This window comes from Dermacentor variabilis, unplaced genomic scaffold (genome assembly GCF_050947875.1).
Source record: "Dermacentor variabilis isolate Ectoservices unplaced genomic scaffold, ASM5094787v1 scaffold_12, whole genome shotgun sequence".
NCBI classification, from domain to species: domain Eukaryota; kingdom Metazoa; phylum Arthropoda; class Arachnida; order Ixodida; family Ixodidae; genus Dermacentor; species Dermacentor variabilis.
The window spans coordinates 15,854,330-15,877,061 of NW_027460280.1; the positions used below are offsets into that span (position 1 = coordinate 15,854,330).

Genomic DNA, 22,732 nt, shown 5'->3' on the forward strand with positions numbered 1-22,732 from the left:
AACGTGAGGTTGATAAGACAGGATCAGCTTTTCTAATTGATAAAATGTATTTATCACGCTTTGGGCATGAGGGAAAGGGTCCATACCCAGGGTGTCTACCAACCGGGAAAACCGGGAATTCTCAGGAAATTTGTGCCTCTATCAGGGAAAATTAGCTGTAATCTTATAGAAACAGTCGAAAGTCGCGGTAACGCTGGCTCGAGTAACAGACAGGAATCTTAATGAATCGTCTTTGACGTCCTGTCGTCGGCTGGAGGAGTTGACAGTGTACAGTCAACGACCGACTTTCCGAATTCCTGATAATTTGGACGGCTTCGCGGCACCACCGCGCACCTCAGAGACAATGTATCAGAACTTCTGAAATTTCAGACGCAAGAACTCTTCGCCGTCCGATTTCTGAACGTTCTGCCATGACCGCAGGTCCGAAACGACATTAATCAAAGCCACTACCGCTGCCATTTTGATTACCTCGCCACCTCAAACCGGCGCTCTGGCACGCAGATCCGCTGGCAGCCGTAGCCACCATTACGGCAACGCTCCCTCCCTAGTTGCTTCGACGTTCGCTATGAAGCTTCTTGCCATTTGGTGCCGTGTTTTTTATTGAAAGAATTCGCTGCTGTCTTTAGTGGCACGGACTCCGCCTTTGTGGTCCTCACGATTGGCTTAGAAGCTTGGAAAGCATGGTGCATTGTATAATGCTGGTTTCCCAAAAGTCAGCTTCGCCTCTTTAAATCAATGTTACTTGGTGAAGTATACGCAAAAGTATTGCAGTGAAGCATAACAAGCGTGGGAAGGGGCTATTGCCGTGGGACACAGTATGTATTACTTAATTATGCACGCTTGCAGCCGGTATTTCCTGTCACAGTACGAGCACCAATATACTTAATACGTGTACCAACAGGCCTTCAGAGTTTTTGAATGTGCCTGTGGCGGTTTGAGCCCTTAAGGGCAGTAAATGACATGCATTTATTTTTTTCCAACTGGCCGATTTTTCGCACGCTTTTGGCACCCCCTAGGGAGTTCAAAAAATTGGACGTGGACTGTGCAACTGACCTAGAAGATCCTTCAAATGGTCGGTATGGCGAACAAGGGGCAGAAGGAGGACAAGAACAGAAATGACGTACACGCTGAGGAATGAACGGGAAAGGGAAAGGAAGCGTGCTGCCGCTCTTCTGAAGGAGCTTGAGATCAAAAAACAAAGTGTTGGCTGATGCCGAGATGCAGGTGTCCCTTCTCCAAACCAAAATAAATGCTTTAAAGCAGTAAATCACAACACTGAGGCGTCATACGCAGGCTGAGAGTATGTCAGGACAGTTGAGGTTGACTTACGAGCTCATGAGAGAGAATCTCAATTGTGACAAAGTTCGGGCCTCATACCACTGAGCTTCCTATCAGTTGATAGAAATAGCTCATATTTGAAAATATTAGCTTCTGTATGCATCTCCTTTTTATTCCTATTTAAGAATGTCCGACTCCATTTGCAATTCTTTTCGAAGACATTTTATTTGCTGTGCATTTTACTCGCCCCTCCCTTCTGCTCTCTTTTTGAATAACATACACACTACTGCTTAGTATTCAAATTGGATTAAGTCGCTTTTTTAAGAATTTCTCATATGCTTACTAGAGAATGACAGCATCGGGCGATATGGTTTGAGCCCATCTTGACATGAAACGTAGTTCTGCATCACTTAGGGAATTAGGGTACCAAGGGAAAGGAAGTGCAGTCGAGAATGGCTGAAAACTGGGTGGGGTAAGGAAATTCGGAAATTTGCAGTCACAAGTTAGACTTAGCTATTGCAAGACAGGGCGAACTGGAGATCGCAGGGAGAGGCCTTCGTCCTGCAGTGGACACAAAAATAGGCTGCTGCTGCTGCTGATTATGATGATGATGATGAAAGCAGTACTAATTGCTCAGGCTACTTTTGAGAATCCTAATGTGAAATTTCAAAGCAGCACCTCAAAGAACCCAAATGAAAATAAACTGCTGTGTTTAGTATACGAACTGAGAGCAAAAAAAAAAAATATCTGAAATATCCAAAATGTACGCCTGGCTCCTAGTTCCCAACTTTTGTGAGTCAGATTACACAAAACAATTAATATGAAGATTTCTTGGCATCAATGGTATCCATAGTGATGCCCATACTATGCAGGAAAGTGGTACCTTCGCAAGTATAATAATAAATATGGGTAAAAAGCAGCCCACGGTGGAAAAAATAAAGTTGCACTTGATATTAGCCAAACACAATTATCAAAATAACATGCACTCTTGAGTATCCACCATTATTTGAGAAGATCAAAAGAACAGACTGGTAGGCTAGTTGGTACTGCTTAACTTCAGGTATAGCGCAAAAGGGCACGCAGCACGACAGAGGAGGCATGCTGTGTTTTCTTCTCCTCTGTTGTCCTGCATGCCCTTTTGTGTTATACCTCAAGCTATGTTATTTGAGACATCATTAAAACAGACATTGAATCAGAAAATTAGGCAACCGGGGAGCAGCTTCTGTGTCTTCACTGCTGCTGTCATTAAAAAAAATTACGTTGCCGAGTTGACCAAAGTGCTGATTTTGCATGGTTTTATTGAAAAAGTACTAGGAGCAATCTAGGCTAACTTCGATGATACCTCCAGATGAAACTTTATTTTTTTCCACACGCTCCAGTTGCCAAGAAGTGGTCACATCGGAAAAATAGTAAAATTCAGTCATCATTTCAATAGGTGCATAATGATGTGAGTAAAAGAATTCCAATAAATATGTTTAACAGCACTTAGAAAAACATTCGGTCACGTTGGTCGACTTCTACAGGTAGCGAAATAGTTAAAGGCGAACTCTCCGCAGCAGCTTGCTGCCTATCACACCAACCAGCTAGGCATAACCTGCACTACTTCGTATGCAGACAGAGTATGATCAGAAATTTTAGTACTAGTACTAGGTATTATTAGCAACTAAGTAAGCATTCCACCACTCAGAGGGAGAGCATTTGGAAGAGTGATGAGACTCTTTCTTCTGCTTCAAGTATCTTTCAAAAGTAGTTTCAAATGTGTGTTATACCAGAGTACGTTTTAACAAATGGTTCTGATAAGTCTGTCAGTTCGTGCATGCACTTTTGCAATGAAGATATTCCAGCTAGTTTTAATGCCCTGGTTATCAAAATCTTCTAAGAAGAAATCCGGAAAGGGAACAGTTCAATAATATCTTCAGTTACTGTGATTACGAATACTTTTGGTCACTGTTTTTCTTTGTGTGTTCAAGACTATAAAACTCGGAGCAACATTGTCGCTTAAGCCATGCAAATATGATAGTGCACAAAGCACATGAGGATGAGTTGTTAGTATGAGGTAAAATGTATTTGCTGCATTAATTGGATAGCCTAGTTAGTTGGGTAACAACCTGATTAAGAGAAAATACTGAACACTGTTTAATAACGTAATGGCTTTCAGTATAAAATGGCATAGGCATAGGGAGATCAGAGGACCAAATAGTATTAGGAATATTGACGTGACCCAGTAAAAAAAATAATAGGTGCGTTTGGGTTTAGTGTGGATTCAGGACATTGTGCAATTCACTAGCAAAGTTAACAGAAGATGGGCAATAACAGGGGAATTTCGTCTTGTAGGCAAAATAGATGGCTGAGAAGGGCACAGTGCCTTTCACCCTGCTCCCTGCTATGCCACCATGTTTCACAAGCAGGTAATCTCGTAACACTGATACTTCTGAAAGAAAGTACTGTTGGAATCCCCATTGAGCTACAATTAACACAACTTTCTAGCTTCCCCACAGCAGTCAGAATTACCTTATGCACATCAAACTTTGCCCTTACTTTGACATGACATGCCGAACATCCCCTCAAAATTTTATTAAAGGGGCCTTGAAACACTTTTCTAACTAATTGTAGAATGGCCTCGCTACTAAAGGATGTCATGTCGCAAATCTTATGCTGGAAAAATTTTTCGGATCCTTCAAGTATTGCGCCAATACAAGTTTTCTCTTTTTGTCTCCGCTAGTGCACTGGAAGCTACACAGGGAAGAAGCCAAAGAGGCAAAGCCCCACCCAAAAGTTTAGTGTCTCAGCAGCAAAAAGGCTCATCCTGTAGCAGCTACAGTAGACCACACTGTGCAGCAGGCACAGCTACGCCCATCTGTCGTGCATAGACCGGCAGTGCAAAGATGAAATGTGTGTCATTTTGAGATTGCAGACATATATATATGTTTCATTTGTTTAACTCAAAATTATCACTTATGTACTACTGAGAATTTTCTTGCAATCCCAAAATTATCCAATAGCTGTTGGTGGGCCCAGCTACTTGTGATGACACTGCATGATGACTTTGTGGAAGTGAGAGCAAGCAGTTTTTCTATCTTTTTGACACGGGATTGTAAATTCCTTGCTGCATTCAGTGCAATAATAGTTGGCTGATACGTTCATAGGAGCCTCTCATACAGTTTGGCAACACTTTCTTACTATGTTCAAGAAGTGTTTCAGGGCCCCTTAAGGCAGCTGCAGTGGTTCTCTGAATGAATTTATAACAAAGCTGCAATAGCAGCTTTGCTGTGAAACTCTTTCTATGAATGACTTAATGAAGAAGTTTAACTATGTTGAAGAATGAACTGTGATGAAGAAATTGCTCTCGTCAATAGCCACTCAAGCGACTTCCACGGCGGCCGCATTTCGATGGGGGCGAAATGCGAAAACACCCGTGTGCTTAGATTTGGGTGCACGTTAAAGAACCCCAGGTGGTCGAAATTTCCGGAGTCCTCCACTACGGCGTGCCTCATAATCAGAAAGTGGTTTTGGCACATAAAACCCCAAATATTATTACTCAAGCGACTTAATCCTGTTCCACGTACACCCATCTGACAAACAAATAATTTGTGGCACTTCTCGTAGTGTCTGCTGCCACTGCCACGCACAAGAATGTTCCTGCATGCAAGAGGAGGCACCACACTTTCCACACACATAAGATTTTCCGAACAGTGTCCTTTATTACTATATTAAAGTAAACAATATTCGTTGGGAGTTTGAAAGCTGAACATATAAAGTGCTTTTGCCCAATATACTTTCACTTGTTTCATTTTTCTTTGTGAACCAGACTGTTCTCACATGCAATACTCATGAAGAGGAGATGTGATGCAAAAAACCATTTTGCTAAAAAAGCTGGAATGCTTAGAAATTTAATCAATGATAGCTTTGTTGCAGATGATACCTGTGTGTCAACTGGCATTGCAACACAACAAAACTAGCAGTTCCTTGAGTTATGACGAAAGCATTCCAAATGTTGGGCAAGAGTGTCCAAATGTTGGCTGGACATTGTTATACCTAAAAGTTTAATTATTATGGTAGAAGGCTCAGAAATCAATTTCTTTTATAAGATTGCCTCTTTTCGACATGAATTTCTGTGTGCTACTCATTACCAGTGCAGTGCCGGGGTATGTACTGACAAGAAAAGTGATACTTCTGCAGCTAGTATTGAGTATCCCACACATACCACCACAGCTGTTTCTGCAGCCCACCACTGAACTCATCAAAACAAACAGATATACAACCATTAATTATTTCCTGAAATACGTACATGGTGCCGGCCATGGCAATAGCATCACATCCTATTTACTGGAGAAAAATTTTTCGAAACAAACAGTTCTTAGTATCAGTTATTTGGCAGTTGTTTCCTCAGTGGATGTTTTTTCTGTGTTACATTGGTTAAAACTAGTGAGTTGACATTCATGTTATGACAATGTGTTTGTCCCTCTGTTTTTAAGAGACTACCTATCTGTGCCAAGGACCAACCCAAGTAGTCTGGCACTTCTGTGGATGCTGTGAAACAAAAAATTAAGGTTATTAGACCGTTGCAACACCATCATTTTATTCGTGCTTGTTAAAATTAACTTCCTAGAGTGCATAATAGTGACGTTGTGACAAGGATCAGCTCTTGTATTAAGCACTGAAGCAAGCAAGTGTTGGGATGCAATATGTACTTGTGTTATTATCGCCGGTTCTTTCCTCTTTACACTGCTATGTGTAAACATCTTGCAGTGTAGCAAAGCAATGCACAGACCTGCTATGTGAGATTGGTTTGCCAGCTAGTCTGTGAATGAATGGTAGACAACCCATCGATGGTGGTGAGAGCTCTCACACCTTGGCTGTAGCTGAAAGCATTGGTCAGCTGCACTGATCTACTGAGTGCCTTGAGCTGACATGTTTGCTTTACCTTAGTTGCTGCTCAGCACCTTGTCCTGGGTGTGTGATGAGCCACCGAAAAGGCTTAGCAACTTGGGTTGCACATTTTGACTCTGCTTTGCCCGATTGCCAATGTTGTCATCTGCACAGAGGAATGAGAGAATGACTCAAGATGCAGCGTAGATTTTGATGGCGGTCATCTTTCTGCCTGCAAAGCAGTTGCATTTGTGCTCTGCAGGAATTGTTGCAGGCAAGAGCGCAGCTTCTCTTGTTAAACAACTTTGTTTTTCATAGCACTTCGTGCAGGGAGGCACTAGCTAGAATGCAGCTGAGTCGTATCATGTCAGGTTTGTAATCTTGTGAAAGTAAAGGAAGATGTTTGGCACTTATGCACTTGTTTTGTACAGTATAGTTGCTTGGGAATGGAGGTTAGTTCTAGCAAACAGCTACAGCACATATTGGCAGTAGCACAGCCATACATTGCATATTGATAGCATACCTGTTGGGTGAAATGGGGTTGGAAAAACTTTATTTTGATTTGCTTTTCTTGCAGGTCCCTATTTTTACGACAACTAATTAAGGAGCTGGAGGAGCTGAAAAGCCAGGTGAACTTTATGTCTGACTCATAGTGAGTTTAGGTGAGTGCCACCTTCAGACTTGTGTTGAACAGGGCAGTGTGATCATACAGGCATGGTGTATGCACTATGTTCATTGATGGGGTCAAAGGGCCCGCTCCAGTGGTGGAACTGTTGTACTAAAAAGAGCAGAGCTTGAGACATGCTGTTGCAAAGGCATAATTTTGAAGACAATGTTTTCCTTGGCAAGTTACCCCACTTTTCCATAACGGATGTGTCTGTTTCTAGCCTCTTTTGTGGGACGATACCAGAGATACTCCAGTCTAAAAATGTAGGCCATTTCTGTGGGTGCATGCAGTCTAAAATAATACTTCCTTGCCAACTAGTTGGTTCATACTTGATTAGAAATGTACTGCACAAGATGCGCGAGAAAAGAAAAAGAGGACAGGACTACCAACTTTATTTCATGGAATGACAGAAAGCCTTCATATAGGCAACCTAATCACATGCACCACCTGGGTGCGCAAAAACTAGACAGTCAAATTGCCACCATCAACACAAAGTGTGAAGACTGTCACTTTAAAAAAAAATTGATACGACAATGAAAGCTCATCCTCAAGGCCGTATTAAAAACAGATCAACAGCAAAACAAAATAAGAAAGAAAAAGATTTCAAAAACAGATAAACAGTAAAAAACTAACTAAACAATTGACAAAAAGCGTATGCAAAGTTAACGATAACCGACACCAATAAGAACAGAAAAGTGGATGATGATGCAAACAACATGACCAAAGGAATGCCAAAAACTTTAATATATAGCCATCTAGAAAAGCAACTTCCCTGTCTGATAATAAAATTGAAGGCATGCTTACGCACTTGTACATATGTTGCCAGTTGGAGTTGCAAGAGTTGTGACTGCTCACCGCAGTTCGACCAAATCAGGGTCATGGCAAAAGCATGTGATAAGAGCGAAAGGAAAATTGTTGAAGCTTTCTTCATCAGGCACATACAAGTGTGTAAGGATGCCTTCAATTTTACTCTTGAGACAGGGAAGTTGATCGCATTGTTTTCATCATTTGCTTTTCTGTTTTTATTATGTCGGTTATTGTTAACTTTGCATATGCTTTATGTCTGTTGTTTTCCTCATTTTTTTGCTGTTTATCTGTTATTTTGTTGTCTGTTCCTTTGTTTTGGTATTGCTGTTAATCTGTTTTTAACATGGTCGTGTGGATGACCTTATCCCTGCCGTACCATTTTTTTTTTTTTTTTTCCACCAGTGAAAGCATGCACAGTTGTTGGTGGTGGCAGTTTGAATGTCTAGTGTTTGCACATCTGGGTGGCGCATGCAATTAGGTTGCCTATATGAAGGCTTTCTGTGTCATGAAAAAAAGTTGGTAGTCTGTGCTCTAACCTGTCCTATTTTTCTTTTCTTGTGCCTCTTGCGCAGCACAATTATAATTCAAGCAGTCTAATATTGCGGGCCATTGCTGTGGGTATGTGCAGTTTAAAAATGTCGGCCATTCCCATGAGTACCAGCAGTCCAAAGATGTGGGCCAATAATCCCTAAAGTAGTCCACTCTAAAAATGTGGCTAATTCCTGTGAGTATTATGTAGTCTAAAAGTGTGGGCAGTTCCCAGTATATGCAGTGTAATAACATAGACCATTCTCGTGAGTATAAGCAGTCTAAAAATGCGGGCCAATCTTGAAAGTAGTGAAGTCTAAAAATGTGGGCCAACCCCGAAGATAGTGCAGTCACAAAACTTAACCCTTTGAGGGTCTAATTCTTTTATTACAAATTTAAAATGTTCAGACTGACCTATATCGAAAAAAATTTACCGCAATTTTTTAGAGTGATTATAAAGTGAAAAAAAAAATTTTCCGTAGGTATACATGCATTGTTTATTCATGAATACAGATGGGCTTCCATAAGTACTCTTAAGTATTAAAAAATGTAGATACACAGAAATAGATATATACAGATTTGGCACTTGGGTAGTAGAGTAGTAGTACGCATCAGAAGATCGCAGCTCGACTCACTTGCACCGGGGCAACCAGCACACACGCCCATAGCATAATCGCACCGTGTAAGTTGTACCCCAGTCAGAAGAACCAAACGAGTCAGAGACCTTGTAATAATCCTTCGTTCCATCGCCAACGAGGGGCAATCAGTTTTACGCTAGCCGAGTCTCGAGAAAACAAATGCAGGCATGGCAGCCTCGTTTGTATACAGCAGCATCGTTTGTATATACCAGTGCCCGCCTGTGAGCAAATGTAATTGCACCCCTGTGAGCAACAGACAATTGAGCATCTAGCAGTGACTCTGAGAGATTAGATAGACATCAATTTTTACGAACACAGCAAATGGAGACAGCCCGCGAGATGAAACCAAAACTAACCGCTGCGCGCCCTCGCATGGGTGGGTGCACGAGCGGTCACTGAAACGCCAGTGTAAAGAAGCTGTGGAATGAAAACTAAGGAGAAAAAACATTGTATCTATGGCAGCACTTCCTGGGAAACAAAGTGTTGAAAAATTGGCGAGTTTTTCAAACATACAGACGGGGACATAAATACGCAGCATCGACCATTTGGAACTTCTTCGCAGCATGTATGGCATTCACCCTCAAAGTTGTAAGCAGTTCGATGCTTCTCCTAGTCCCCTTGCTTGAGGAGTGACTCTGCACATTCTGCCCTCTTCTCAACCCCAGCTCGCACAGGAAGGCATTCTTTGACACCACCTCTCAACTGGTGCAGAAAGGGAAAGTGTGGTTGCGCTGAATATTCGCAGTGCGCAGCCTTGAGTGCATAATACATGCATTTGTAATATATATAAATCAAGGGTGCAACAGCTGTGCCAAGCAGTGATAAAAGCATGAAATTTGTTGCGCCACGCTGCACCAAAGTGCCCAGCCTAACTGCAAAAGTTATCAGTTGCACTAGATTTAACAGAGAAGCAATGTTAGCAACCTGCAGTTTTGCCATCATTCTTGTGTCAGATGTTGCCCATGCAATCCAGTAGCGGAGACACAGCAACAGAATAGTCTGGGCCGTGCTTGGTGTTGGGTGCCCAAAGAGTTGCTTTTGCACTGCTGCTTTCTGGTTGCAACACAACTTTGAAAGCGAATAGCTTTCTTTGGCTTTTTTTTTTCATGGTAGGTTGGTAGTACGCCGGTGGTCAAACTTGGGGAAGGGAAGGTGAGGGAAAAGGCATGTGCTTTCAGGCAACTGAGTTGTGAAGAGGGAGGAGTTTGTTCAGGCTTACATTGACAATCATTGTCAATGGTTTTGGCATAATCTCTTCTCTCTTAAACTGCTCCAAAATAGGGTTTTCTTTCCTTGTAACCTGCTACAAATTTTGATTTTTCTGCTCAAATACTTGCTCCAAATCCCATTTCAGCTGTTGCATCCATGATATAAATGCTACCTATCAAGACAAAGCTAGATTTGTATTACGTCTTTTTCTTTTCATCCTTAATTGAACTGCTGTTGTTTGAGGCAGTGTTGCTGCATCAAATAGTAGTTAAAACTTCTTGCATTGCAAAAGTAAGTGCTATACACTTTTGCTGCTATACCTTGAAATTCCCTTGCCATTTACCGTCGTGAGGCAGTGTTGCTGCATCAAATAGTAGTTAAAACCTCTTGCATTGCAAAAGTAAGTGCTATACACTTTTGCTGCTATACCTTAAAATTCCCTTACCATTTGCATTTATGAATGGTTTAGGTATTGCTTATAACCTAACTTTTTTTATTGTAGACTAGAGTGTTTGTTATACAAAGATAGTTACCTAAAATGGTGCTTTCTGGTTGAATGTTTCAATGATTGAACACAGAAGAACACCTTATTCAACCAATATCCCAGACACCTTCCTATTGCCGCCATGCTACCGTATTTACTCGCATAATGATCGCACTGTTTTGTCGAAAAAAATATTGACGTAAATTCAGGGGTGCGATCTTTACGCAGGTTAAATTTCCCGCAAAAAGAAAATAAATTTTTTCATCCCGCATTTGCTGCGGTATGACAACAGGTCAACAAATAGGCGGCTGCTGCTGTATGTAGTGCGGAACACCAAAACAAAAATGTCGGCCGGCGGAGCAAGCCGAACACGCCAAACGCAATTTTTTTTTCTTCTCGTGAGTACATTACGCGCATTGAAACAGTTTCTTCTGTATCTGTAATGAAGAATATCGTTAATATAGGCAAGTCTGCGGCAATAACTTAGCCATGTCCACTTTGAGGGGACAGAAACAGATGGGCGCGCTTAGCTGCCAGTGACATAGGAACACATGGCGGGCATGCTGTGGAAACTGTGGCATTTATCTTCGCTACTATCCTAATACGGCAGGTTTACGCTAAGGGTGGGCGAATATCTTAGCTGTGTTACAAGCGTCGGCGTATGAATGGGGTACACTTCTAACGTATCAATGTAAACGTGGCTGCTATCGGCGCTCGTCGTGATTTCTTGCGTGCCCACGAGTGCAGACGAGAAGAATCAAAAGGCGTCTTTTTTGTTGTTGTTGACCACAACCATTATAAAGCCTGCACGTAACAAAGGCAAGTTTGGTTGTAGCTCTTTTTTTTTTTGTCATGGAATTGCGGAAAGTGATGAAAGGAACGAAATGGGGCATGAAAGAATGTTTGGTGCATGCAGACCGCTTGGTTTTTCTTGCAGAGTCGTTCGTGTAGCATTCGACAGATGGTAAGCGCGATCATTATTAGCTAGACTTGGCATACGACATATCGCTTCGGCAAGTTCGGGGTGCGATCATTACACGGGAAATTAAAAAAATCGAATTTTGACGACAAAATTCAGGGGTGTGATCAATTCGCGAGTGCGATCATTGTGCGAGTAAATACAGTAAATATGCTTTCATGGTCTTGCAGTGTTAAATTATATAACACCCGAATTCCTTAATCTGTCAGTGTTTGGCAAATAAATATGAGCAAGTCTTACCAAAACTACCATCATAACATTATGTTCATACATTGTTGCATTTTTTCATTGTTATTGTGTATAATTGTGTGCAGTATTTGTAAGCATGTGTCGCATAGATTTTTCGCATGTACTTTCTGCTACTGCTGACTTCGGTGAGGCCAGTCTAGCGGCACTGTAATGCTGCTTTTTTTCTCGCTGGCTTCAGTTTTGTAAAAACTGATTGACTGATTGATGAGCGCACTAGATGGTGTATGTATGCCTTTGTGGACTTTTGTACACAGTGCACGAATATGAATGGAAAGGCTCATCACAAGTTCTCGAGAGAAGTTCATTGTGGCAGTGTCAGAAAAAAACGATTTTGCAGTGACAGAACAGTGATGCTATCTCTCACTGATTTGAATGACAGGTTGTTCACATTGATAAGTCAAGACCAAGCAATAAATTCATTATTGTTGTATGACCAAGTTTCATTCTCAGGCCATTCTATTTATCTGAATGATTTGCCTTCTCAGATGGTCATGTTAAAGCAATTCTTTGGTCTGATGACACAAATATATTAGTCACCGATAGAAATGAAAGTCTCCTTGTGGCAAAGTCACTGTTGAGTTACGACATTTAGAGCATGAATGCGTAAGTGATGGCATTACACTTAATCCTATGAAGACTATCTTTATTCCTTCTCATTTACAAATAAAAATTCGGAGGACGCTTCACATTTAAGAGTGGCACGTGATAGCATTCAAAGATCCCTGATGGCTTCTTCCTGGCAACTGCAGCATATGTAACCGTGATGTTTACTGGGCTGGCGGCGAACGCTATGCACACAGGTGAGCTTTCTGGTAGAAATGCGGCCTCTGGCCAGAGGTAGTGCATGGCTGCACCAAGAAGTGTGCAGGTTGTTGCTTTCCGCCTGAGGAATGTTAGGCATGGGCGTCATGACATTTGTTTGTGGGCTGTCATTCTCAAAATTCTGAGGGATAACTTTCTCAAGAATGTAAGACAAGTTATGACCAATAACTTTAGTGACAGAATGGTGTGGCAATATAACCCGCGTACCGGCATGTTATAGCAAGGCGTGACATATATACCTAAATGTGTACAAGAATTTTCGCTCACGGGACGCCAATGCCAGACGCCGACACCAGATTTTCTGCAACATGGGGCCCTTAACACTGTCGCGTTAAAAAGGCAAACCACAACATATGTTGACATAAAAAATGGCAGCAACACAATAAAACTTGCCACTGATATAAAATTTCTTGGTGTAGTCATCTATATTCATAGTAAGCTTAATTTGCATGCATGTCATGCAGTTCAGAAAGCTTCATACGAGAGTTTCTAAATGATAAAACGTTTATTCAGTAGGTTTGCTGATTAATCTTCATTACAGAATTGTTCGTTCTTACAGGATGAGAAAATGTGCTCGAATTGCTTCAGCAAGTTCCTTCGGATTACACAGATGCATATATTTTAAGATGACTTGAGGCATAGTTCAAGTAAATATCAAAATTAGCCTAATTAAATGTTTTTAACTGAAAAAGTTAGATGAGTAACCTTAATACAAAAATTGAAGCCTGTTGTTCCAGGAGTTCATAACCGGTTACAGACATGCAAAAGGCTGATGTTGTTGTCTTTTATTGCAACTGCCCCTGAAAAATATTTACCTTGTGTTAGTAGAAATAAAATGGGACTCAACAATCTTTAGGGGTCTCAGAAAGTGTCTGTACAGGGTGTTTCACAAGATGAGTTGCAAATTCCTTAAAAATGTAGAACTGATCTACCAAAGAGGCATGATTTGAAAATGACTCAAGGTCGTAATTAGGCAAGTAATTGTTGAAATTAGATTAATTAGTTTTTTAGCCACAAGAGCCAGACAATCGACCACAATGGAAGTCCGTCATCTGAGGAGCTGGTGACTGTTTCCAGACAAGCAACAAGTTAATGCTGTTAAATTTTACAGCATAATGAATTCCGGCCAATTTCTAACAGCAAATGGAAGTTGAAGCGGCAAAGAGTGCAGTCATTGCAGATGCCTTGCCTGTTTAGTGTCGCCGTTAAGCGAGCAGAGTGCCCTTTGTAACCTCACTCTCTCATGCTTGCCTGAAAGGCTCATGCCCCGTTTCCAGATCAGACCCATATGGATATTTAACGTAGCATGGTAGCGTCAACCTGAGTGCTGGCAAGTATAGTTGTAGCAACAAATTTTTGGTTTTGCTGGTACCATAAGTGGATCACATTGTACAAGCCTTTTCGACTCTGTATTTGGTACAAGCTCTCCTTGCAGAGACGAATGTGCTGAACGAACAAGGTTCCATCCTGTCTGTGTGCACAGGTCAAGTTTTAAGGAACCAAGTTGCCACATGGAGCAACGCCGGCCGGACCCGGCGTACAGCAGCAGCAGTCTGCCGAGCCACACCACCTCTTTTTTACACAATGCCCGGTTTCAAGCAGTACGCCCTCCCCAACCAGTCCTGCCGTCACAGTGGGGTGGTCGGCATGCTCGCCATTTTGCCGAGTTTGTCGTCGTCGGTCACGAGTGCCGAGTTCTGTACATAACACACTTGACGGGAGAAAAATGTTCTCAAATAAAAATTAGCCTCGTGGCCGCATGTGCGGTGAAAAGCCACTCAGTGATGCAAGGAGTGGTCTGGATGTGCATAGCCTTTCGTGTGCCTTGCACGCTTGTGGACATTTTGGTAATTTTGACAAAAGGCTGGCGCATCTGTCTGGCTGCCATGTGTGTGTTGTACATATAATGCGCAACCCCGGTCATGCACGACCACTCTCCCGGGTTTCTCTGTTTCCTTTGTTGTATATTTCGATAGCATCTTGAAAAGGGTTTTCAGTCCTTGGCTGAAACCAGCACTTGCAGTGTACATAACATCTCTGTCTCTGCTCTGTGTGTGTGTGTGTTTTCATCACTGCGCATTGGGGTAACTGTACTACATGGTTTTTCATACTGGAGGTATGCGGTTGAAGGAATGGACATTTAATAAACCGACGTGTGCAATGCTTTCTCAACTCTGATACTTGAGCTTGTCCCATGTGTGGGATGCTGGCATACAGTGCACACCTTCTCTTCCTCTACGCATCCAGGCTGTGCAAAGCTGGTTGGGCTGTGTATTAGGTTGGCAACTGAAAAACGTTGCACAACACACTAGCACTTTGATTCTGCTATTCAGGTGTTCTATGTTGCAGCCAGGTGTGTGTCCAAACAGACAGCCCAACAGCCAGTTTCCTAGCTCTGCGCACTTTGTTGATGGGCCCCATTACTGTTGATCCTGAAGCTGTGTTCTGTTCAGAGGTGCACTGGCCAGTAAGAAGCCCCCACTGCAACACTGCTGTAAAAGATTAGTGCTTTAGGTTTCTTCAGTGTTGGGCCTCTTTTGTTGGACACATGGAGTAGCACTGCGCGTTTACAACTGTCAAGAAATACAGAATGACCTGTCTTTCCTTGTGTTTTCTTCAAGTGCCCACACCACAGATTTGCGACATACTGCTAACGGGATTGAAAGCATGGGTACTTTTATTTTCCTGGTGTCCATACATCTTTCTTTTTCTCGCCTAGGTGACATTTATGAAAAATATACAATGCTTCAAAAGGAGTGTAATAAACCGAGTTTGTTGCGCAGCGTTGAGTCAAACTGTTTATATGTACTTGGCTTGCCGTCACTTGTGTGCTGGTTGGTGAGTAAGCCCTGGTGCCAGTCCCGGCATACCACTGCACTGCCTGCAATATGTACTGCATCTTTCCACGTATTTGCCAGCAAGTATGTGGCATTAGACCTGTGGTGTAAAACAAAACAGGGACTCATGCTTGCATCTGTTGTGCAAGTGAACGCAGCTTGCTTAAAGGGCAACTCTGGCAATTTTTTTTTACTGTCAAGGTCATGGCATATTTAAGTTCCCAAGACCCCCCTGTCACACGTCTGATGGTAGATGTCTTCCACAATTTCAGAAATAATTTTAAATCAGCAAAAAAAAAAAAAGAACACCAAAGCGAAATCGAAACCAGACCCAGCATCCGAGCAAACATCTTCGATTCGTGCGACGTCAAAAGCGGCACACCAGCGGGGAATGTGTGCAATACACGCCTCTACCACCAGGGTCGAAAACGAAAGCGGTGAAGAGCAGACGCTTGGCTGATTCGTGGCCGTGTCGGAACATTGGCACAATGTCATTGGGGGACAATGTCAGCTGCGCCAGCTCTTCGGAGCTGTCAAACAGTGACAGCTATGATTACAACAAATCAAAAACTACGAATCACCATTCGCATTCAAGCAGTGTAGGAGCCGGGAGTCATGGCCTCGGAGTCTGGCATCGCACAGAGGGTCGCTTTCTACCCTACGCCGCCAGTGCGTCTCGTAACGGGTAGTTGGCCTACGCTACCGGGGCGCCACACGGAGGCTAAGCAGGGCCCACGCCGTCATCCGAGTTTTCTTGACAAGGGTTGCTTCTTTCGTGAAGAGTGCGAGCTCGAGAGGGAGTTTATTTACATAGAACAAGGGGTATCGTACTGACCGGAGCACGGAGAGCAATACATCATTCTCGTAGCATGAGCTACAGGTCAGAAAGTTACATCTTCCTGGCGAGCATGCCTCAGAGCACACTAGCACACACTTCAGCAGTCCCCTTAAATCACTTTTGTCCTCCCTAGATCCCTATGTCGGGAAAGCCTGCGATCACACCTTCCTCCAATCGGAGCATCCAAAGTTGCGAAAGGCTTGAGGGCAAGGATGCGTATAAGCACTCCAGTACTTTTGTTCCCTGAACACAATCGGACGCACCCACGGGTGCACGCAGCTCACTGCCCCAGAGAAAGGAGGGGACACGCGTTAATAGGAAGGTTCACGCTTGTCTCAGTTAACGCATCTCGGCTCATGGAATGGCCTAGCTACTAGCTGGTTCTTGGGCCGATTGGTTTGGGCAGCCAGCAGCAGCCGTAATGAAACTGTGCAGAACGCACTTTCAATGGAGTTTCTTTGTCCAAACATCGTGGTCGGTGGCCCGGTGTCATCATCCGTCAACCACGCTGTCTCCCATCAAACATGTTGCACCATAGTGCCGCCACTAGTCGACTGATGGAACGTACTTTTAACTTCACAAAGCTTAAGCGATTCATCTTAGGAAATCGAAGAGAGGTTCGAAGGGTGCGGTCACCGCTGGTCAATCGTAACAGTTCCTCCATGGCCCGAAAATTGCAACTGGCCAGTGCTGACAACCACTGGTCAGGATGAGAATGGCTTGGGACCAAGAAGATGGCTTGGCTCTCTGCAACAACTGCAAACTCGGAATGCCTCCAACCATCTTGCAACAACCGGCACGAAAGAGTCGATCCCGGCAACACCACACCACAACGCGTGCCAACACCCGGAATTGGCTGTTAACTTACCAGGCTTCATACTAAAATTTTTATATAAGCACTCCACTGGTGACTGCAAATTTGAATCCCAAAATTTTGTGCCGCCAAAGCGAGCGCTCATGTTCCTTTTGAGTTGAACCAAACCCGACTATCGTGCTGCATGAGAGCACAGGTATACGTGCAACTAAACCCAAAAGGCTGTCAATTACCTATGCTTCAAAATGCCTTATGCAGCCCCACTTCATGAACAGCCTGTTGATACTCTATCACAGTGGACTACTTATCACACATACTGTTGCCATTAAAGAGCCTCGTCAACTCTAGAGGATATGTAATCAAAATCGCGCTAGCCTTGTGCTCACAACTCCACGCATACTTGCGTCTGATAAAGATGTTTCTTAACGCTTATTGATGTTTCTTCCTCTAGTCCATACAGGACTCGTACCTTAAGAGAACAACTAAACTTGCATACCTTACGCACCCGCAAGAACCTTTAAAAAAATGTGTCCGCTTTTGACTAGTTCCATGCACTCTTAATAGAAAACGCTGTCGCCGTCAACACACATAAGTGACCCAGTCACTAACATTCTCTTCTGTCCAGAAAGGATGCGCACTAATGGAACGTACGCTTGGGGGTGAGACTGCCCAAAGTCATTTTGGAGCAAGTAGAATTGCATATTGGAGTAGTTTGAAGCAGTCTAAATTTCATTTTGAAAAAGTTTGGAGCAGGCCAATCTCAATATCGGTGGAATAATGGAATATGGCAGCACACTTCGAAACCACGACTAAACGGAATAAATCAACACGAAGCACATAGTAGAAGCACGCTTTGTAGCTATAGCGTACAAGAATATAGATGGCGGGGGGGGGGAGTGGGTCAAGCAGCGGCGCAGCGCCTGCTTTCCTCTAAAAGCTGAAAACATTGGTGGCAGTACGATCCAACTATATATTCCCATGCCGATGCTCAAGATGATAGCAGAAAATTCCCAAATGCGGTCCAATCGACACGGTAAAATAATTTCTGGGTCAGCATATCTCACCGCAGACCCAGAGAGCTGCAATCAACCCTGGGCCGGTACATGATATTATAATAATAACAATAATGATAATTTATATCTGCCTCAAGAAGTACAGACAGGGGAGCTGCAGAAAAAGAGCTTATTTGAGCCGCAGCCCCTAAATACAAAGCAGCAGCAACAGGCAATCCAAAGCAATTCATTGCAGACATGATGGCTTTATGCTTAAATAAATAAAAAACAATATGAAAAACCTAAGAAGAGCGCCTCCTTTGTGGAGCACACCGTTCCAAAATATTGTAGCGGACTAGAAGCCTAACTGATCGAGCTCGTGCCCAGTAGATCAAGCAACGCAAATGTCTTTATTCTTAACGTCTACAGTTCGCCTGCAGATAAGAACAGAGACTTTAATGCACTATTCCATTCCGCAATCAGGGCAGCCGGAGATGCGCCCCTCTTAATTGCGGGGAACTTCAACACTCCGAACACGGATTGGGGATACGGCTTTAGCAGCAAGAAGGGCACAAACTTAGCCGAATGTGCAGCCGATTTTAACCTCATGCTTGTTACAGATCCTAGGTTTCCCACTAGAAGGGGTAATTCGGTCAGTCAAGACACAACGCCAGACCTCACATTCTTCCGAAATATCGAGGGCATGTGGGATAATCTCCAGGAGGACTTGGGTAGTGACCACTACATTCTCGAAATCGCGGTGCAGGTCAAACCCAAACCTCCAGTCAAATACGAATGCGTTGACTGGGATATTTTCCGGAAGATTCGAACCGAAACGGCCCCCTCAAGCGAATCCTTCAAAGAACTAATTACCAATCTTAGGCCGTCAAAAACGCGACCAAAGAAATCAGCACAGAACTTAAGTCCCCAAAATGGACTCTCGGTTAGCGCACTTGCTCTTGGAGAGAGGTGGAAAATACAGAAATTAAATCGCCGACTACGAGCGAAACTAACGTCACTAAACAAGGAAATAGAGTGCTATTCCAAGCAACTGGCCCTGCAACACTGGGACGAAACGTGCAACGAAACGGACGGTCGCATGAGAAGGGGTAGTAAGTGGAATCTGCTTAAAAGCCTCCTTAACGACAAACAGTCCCGGAATGCGCTAAATCTCGCCGTAGATAGGCTCATACATAAGCAGGTCACCTCGGGCCTCACAAACGATGTAATTGTCAACGACCTGGCGTGAACTTACCTACCCGGCAAGGGAGGAGATTCGCAAGGCATAAGCGCGAGAGCGGTTTACACGGGGCTAGACAGGCCAGAATTAAACGAACCTTTTACGATTTCAGAAATCATAGACTTACTCTTCAACCTAAATGGAAGATCGGCCCCGGGGCCAGACAGGGTCACCAACAAGCTCCTCCGGAACCTGGACGACAAGGTCATCGAAATCCTAATGGCAGAGATAAACGAGGTGTGGAGCTCAGGGCAGGTCCCGTTGGAATGGCGCACCACCAAGGTGGTGCTCATCCCCAAACCGGGGAAACCTCCGCACATAAATAACCTGCGTCCCATCTCTCTAACATCGTGCATTTGCAAAGTGGCAGAACATGCAGTACACAATCGGATCGTCGAACACATAAAAAACCACGAACTATTTAGGAATAATCTAATAAGCTTTAGAAAGGGACTCTCCACACAGGACGCCATGCTCCTCCTGAAAAGATCTATATTCGATAACGAGACGCGGGACGTACGAGGTATCATTGCACTCGACCTCGCTAAGGCCTTTGATAAGGTGGCTCACGAACACATCTTGAACGAAATTTCCCATCTCAACCTAGGGTGGAAATTCTTTAATTTCACTCTCTCGTTCCTACCGGAAAGGAAAGCGTTCCTTCGACTAGGCACAACCTCGGGTGGTCCTTACGAACTGGGCAACTGCGGAACCCCTCGGGGCTCAGTCCTATCCACGCTACTATTTAATGTCGCCATACATAAACTCACCGAAAGGCTGGCCGCACTCCCAAAAATAGGCCACGCAATCTATGCAGACAATATCACAATCTGGTCCCCGGGAGGATCTCTGGCCAATCTAGAGCAATCTCTCCAGGCGGCCATAGATGTAACGGAAGAATTTCTTACATGCATGGGTCTCAAGCTGTCACCGACCAAATCCGAACTCCTCCTCTACAGACAGTCGAGGCAGGGCGTTGAGAACCTCGAGCCTCTGGAAACGCTGCCAGTCGAAAATTACAACACGAGAAGGGCACCCCATTCCAAGGGTGAACTCCATCAAAACTTTAGGACTTTTAATCAACGCCAAAGGCTGTAATGCAGAAGCTCTAAACAAGCTGGGCGTGCAGGCGAAAAATATACTAAGACTCATAACTAGAATCGCAAGCAAAAGGGGGGGACTTAAGGAGGACAACCTACTCAGGGTCTTCCAAGCTTTCTTCTTCAGTCACATTACTTACACAGCACCGTACCTCAAATGGAGCAAAATTGAAAAGAACAAACTCAATACGCTCATCATGTCCGGCGTAAAAAGAATACTCGGTACTCCACAATCCGCTAGCACAGTAAAACTACTTGAGCTCCGAATTCACAATACCACAGACTAATTGAAGCACAGTTTATTGCACAGATCTCCAGGCTTTCGTCAACTAAGCCGGGAATCAAGATTCTTGATGAAGCTGGTCAACTCCCTATACAGGCACTGCTCGACAGACACCCTCTGTCTAAATAAGCCCGTGAAGGTATAAAGGTTGAGCCCGTATCTTTCGCGGGCAGTTGTCCGCACTATGCGGAGAAGTCTTCGGACATCTACCACATGGTGTGGGCCTGCCCATCTAACCCAGCTATTGCCCTCACCCCAACCTTACTCGGGAGGACTGGGAGGCGACCCTGCTCCGTTGCTATGACCTGCAGGCCCAAAGGGCCTTGGTCGAGCGCGCCCGGGCAGCGGCCGACGCCACTGGGGTCCCGTACTAGGGATTCCACCGAGTATTTTAAGGACCGGCCCATGTGCGTGCCTCCATGTGCTTCTCGTCTGAGAGCAATAAAAGCTTTTCACCATCACCACCGAGGAACATCCACCCAATATATAACGAAGGTCGCAGAAGAGCGCGGGCTAGAACCATCCTTCGACGAATCGATCCTTACGGGGCACATGCATTCTTCGTCGACGCCGCCAAATATGGCAGTGAAGACGGGTTTGCAATCACGGTCGTTGACGCGCGCGGAACACTTATCAGCGCCGCATCAATCTACACTAAACATGCGAACGAGACTGAGGAAACAGTGATAGCCTTGGCTCTTCAAGCCGCAAAAGGCCCGGCGACCATTTTCTCCGACTCTCGCACGGCGGTCAGGGCTTCCTTGTCCGCTCTAGTTTGTAAACACGCAGCCGACATTGTCAACAGATCCTTTTGTATTACTACGCGAGAAGACACTGGAGGTCATACCATAGCATGGTTCCCGGCGCACATGGACGATGTAACTAACCAAGCGGGTTGCAACCCTAACGAGCAGGCCAACTGCCTGGTGCGTGAATTCACGAACCACGCCCGAGCTAACGGTCCGGCTCTCCCGCAGGATTGCCCCTTCAAAGATAATCTTACGACCTTTCACAAAATTACGTCACATTAGACACAACAGGAGGAAATTCCCTCCCCCCAGCCTGAAACTGAACAGGGCTCAGGCTGTTACTTTCAGGCTTTTACAGACGAGATCCTACCTCACCCCAAAAGCGCTTAGTTGGATAGACCCGAACTTCCCGCAATCGTGCTCCAAATGCGGTCACGCGTGCTGCTCCTTCGACCACATGCTCTGGCTGTGCACATACAACATGGGCTCCGACTTTCATAACAAGTCCAAGTAGGACGCCTTGCTGAAGAGCTCGGATTTCACAAACCAACTACAGGCCGTCCAGAGGGCCCGCGACGTTGCGGAGAGTCACTACCTCGCTGTCTCGTCGTGGAGGGAGCCACCAACTTGATCGGGGAGCCTTCGCTTCCCCCCAATCGAGTTCCTCAGGACACTAATAAAGTTCTTGTCACTGTCACCAAACAAAACCTTATGTGCATTTGCATGGGCACAGACCAAGTTACTTCATGAGAAGCATGATTGCACATATTTAAGACCATAGTCAAGTAATGTGTAAATGAAAATGATGAATAATAAATAATTCATAGTAAATAATGAAAACAATATCAATAAGACAAAGAAAATGTCGTATATGAAGCTTAACTATACCTAAATATTACTCTGTGGTACATTCTTATACATATGATTTATACGTGGAGAGAATTTCTCCTTGGGTACAAGTAAACAAGTTTGGACGCATTGAGAAGAGAAGGAAGTGTATGTTGAAGGCGCACTTTCCCCATATTGATGTGTGCTGTTGGCACTAAGCAGTTTTCAGGGTGTCTGAAAGGGTAACTCTTTCAAGTTCGCGAGATGCCAAATATGATTTATATTATTTTTGTTTCTATTTTAAAACGAATACTGAGCGGATACTGATACAAATAAAAGATTATGACTATACCAGTTTCAAGAAAAAAGCGTTTGATGGTTGTTCCATAGTTCGCATTAAAGACATTACGAAGAAACATTCTTTTTTTTTTTTGCAAAATATAAATTTGTTGTAGACAAGACGGTGTTGCAGTGCTCCATACCGGCTGGCAATAGTTAATGTGAAAATCAAATGAGTTGTA

General features: G+C 43.9%; 1 protein-coding gene across 9 annotated transcripts in view; it reads left to right on the forward strand.

Moving 5' to 3' along the window:
- LOC142566104 (WW domain-containing adapter protein with coiled-coil-like) overlaps positions 1-15,313 on the forward strand; it is a 448,398-nt gene extending 433,085 nt beyond the window's left edge. For all 9 annotated transcript variants that reach the window (XM_075676876.1, XM_075676877.1, XM_075676884.1 and 6 more), the window contains 2 exons: positions 6,725-6,809; positions 14,014-15,313. In XM_075676876.1, the coding sequence (XP_075532991.1) occupies positions 6,725-6,800 (76 nt within the window). In that variant the 3' untranslated portion in view covers positions 6,801-6,809; positions 14,014-15,313. The remainder of the gene's footprint in view (positions 1-6,724; positions 6,810-14,013) is intronic.
- Positions 15,314-22,732: the final 7,419 nt, after the last annotated feature.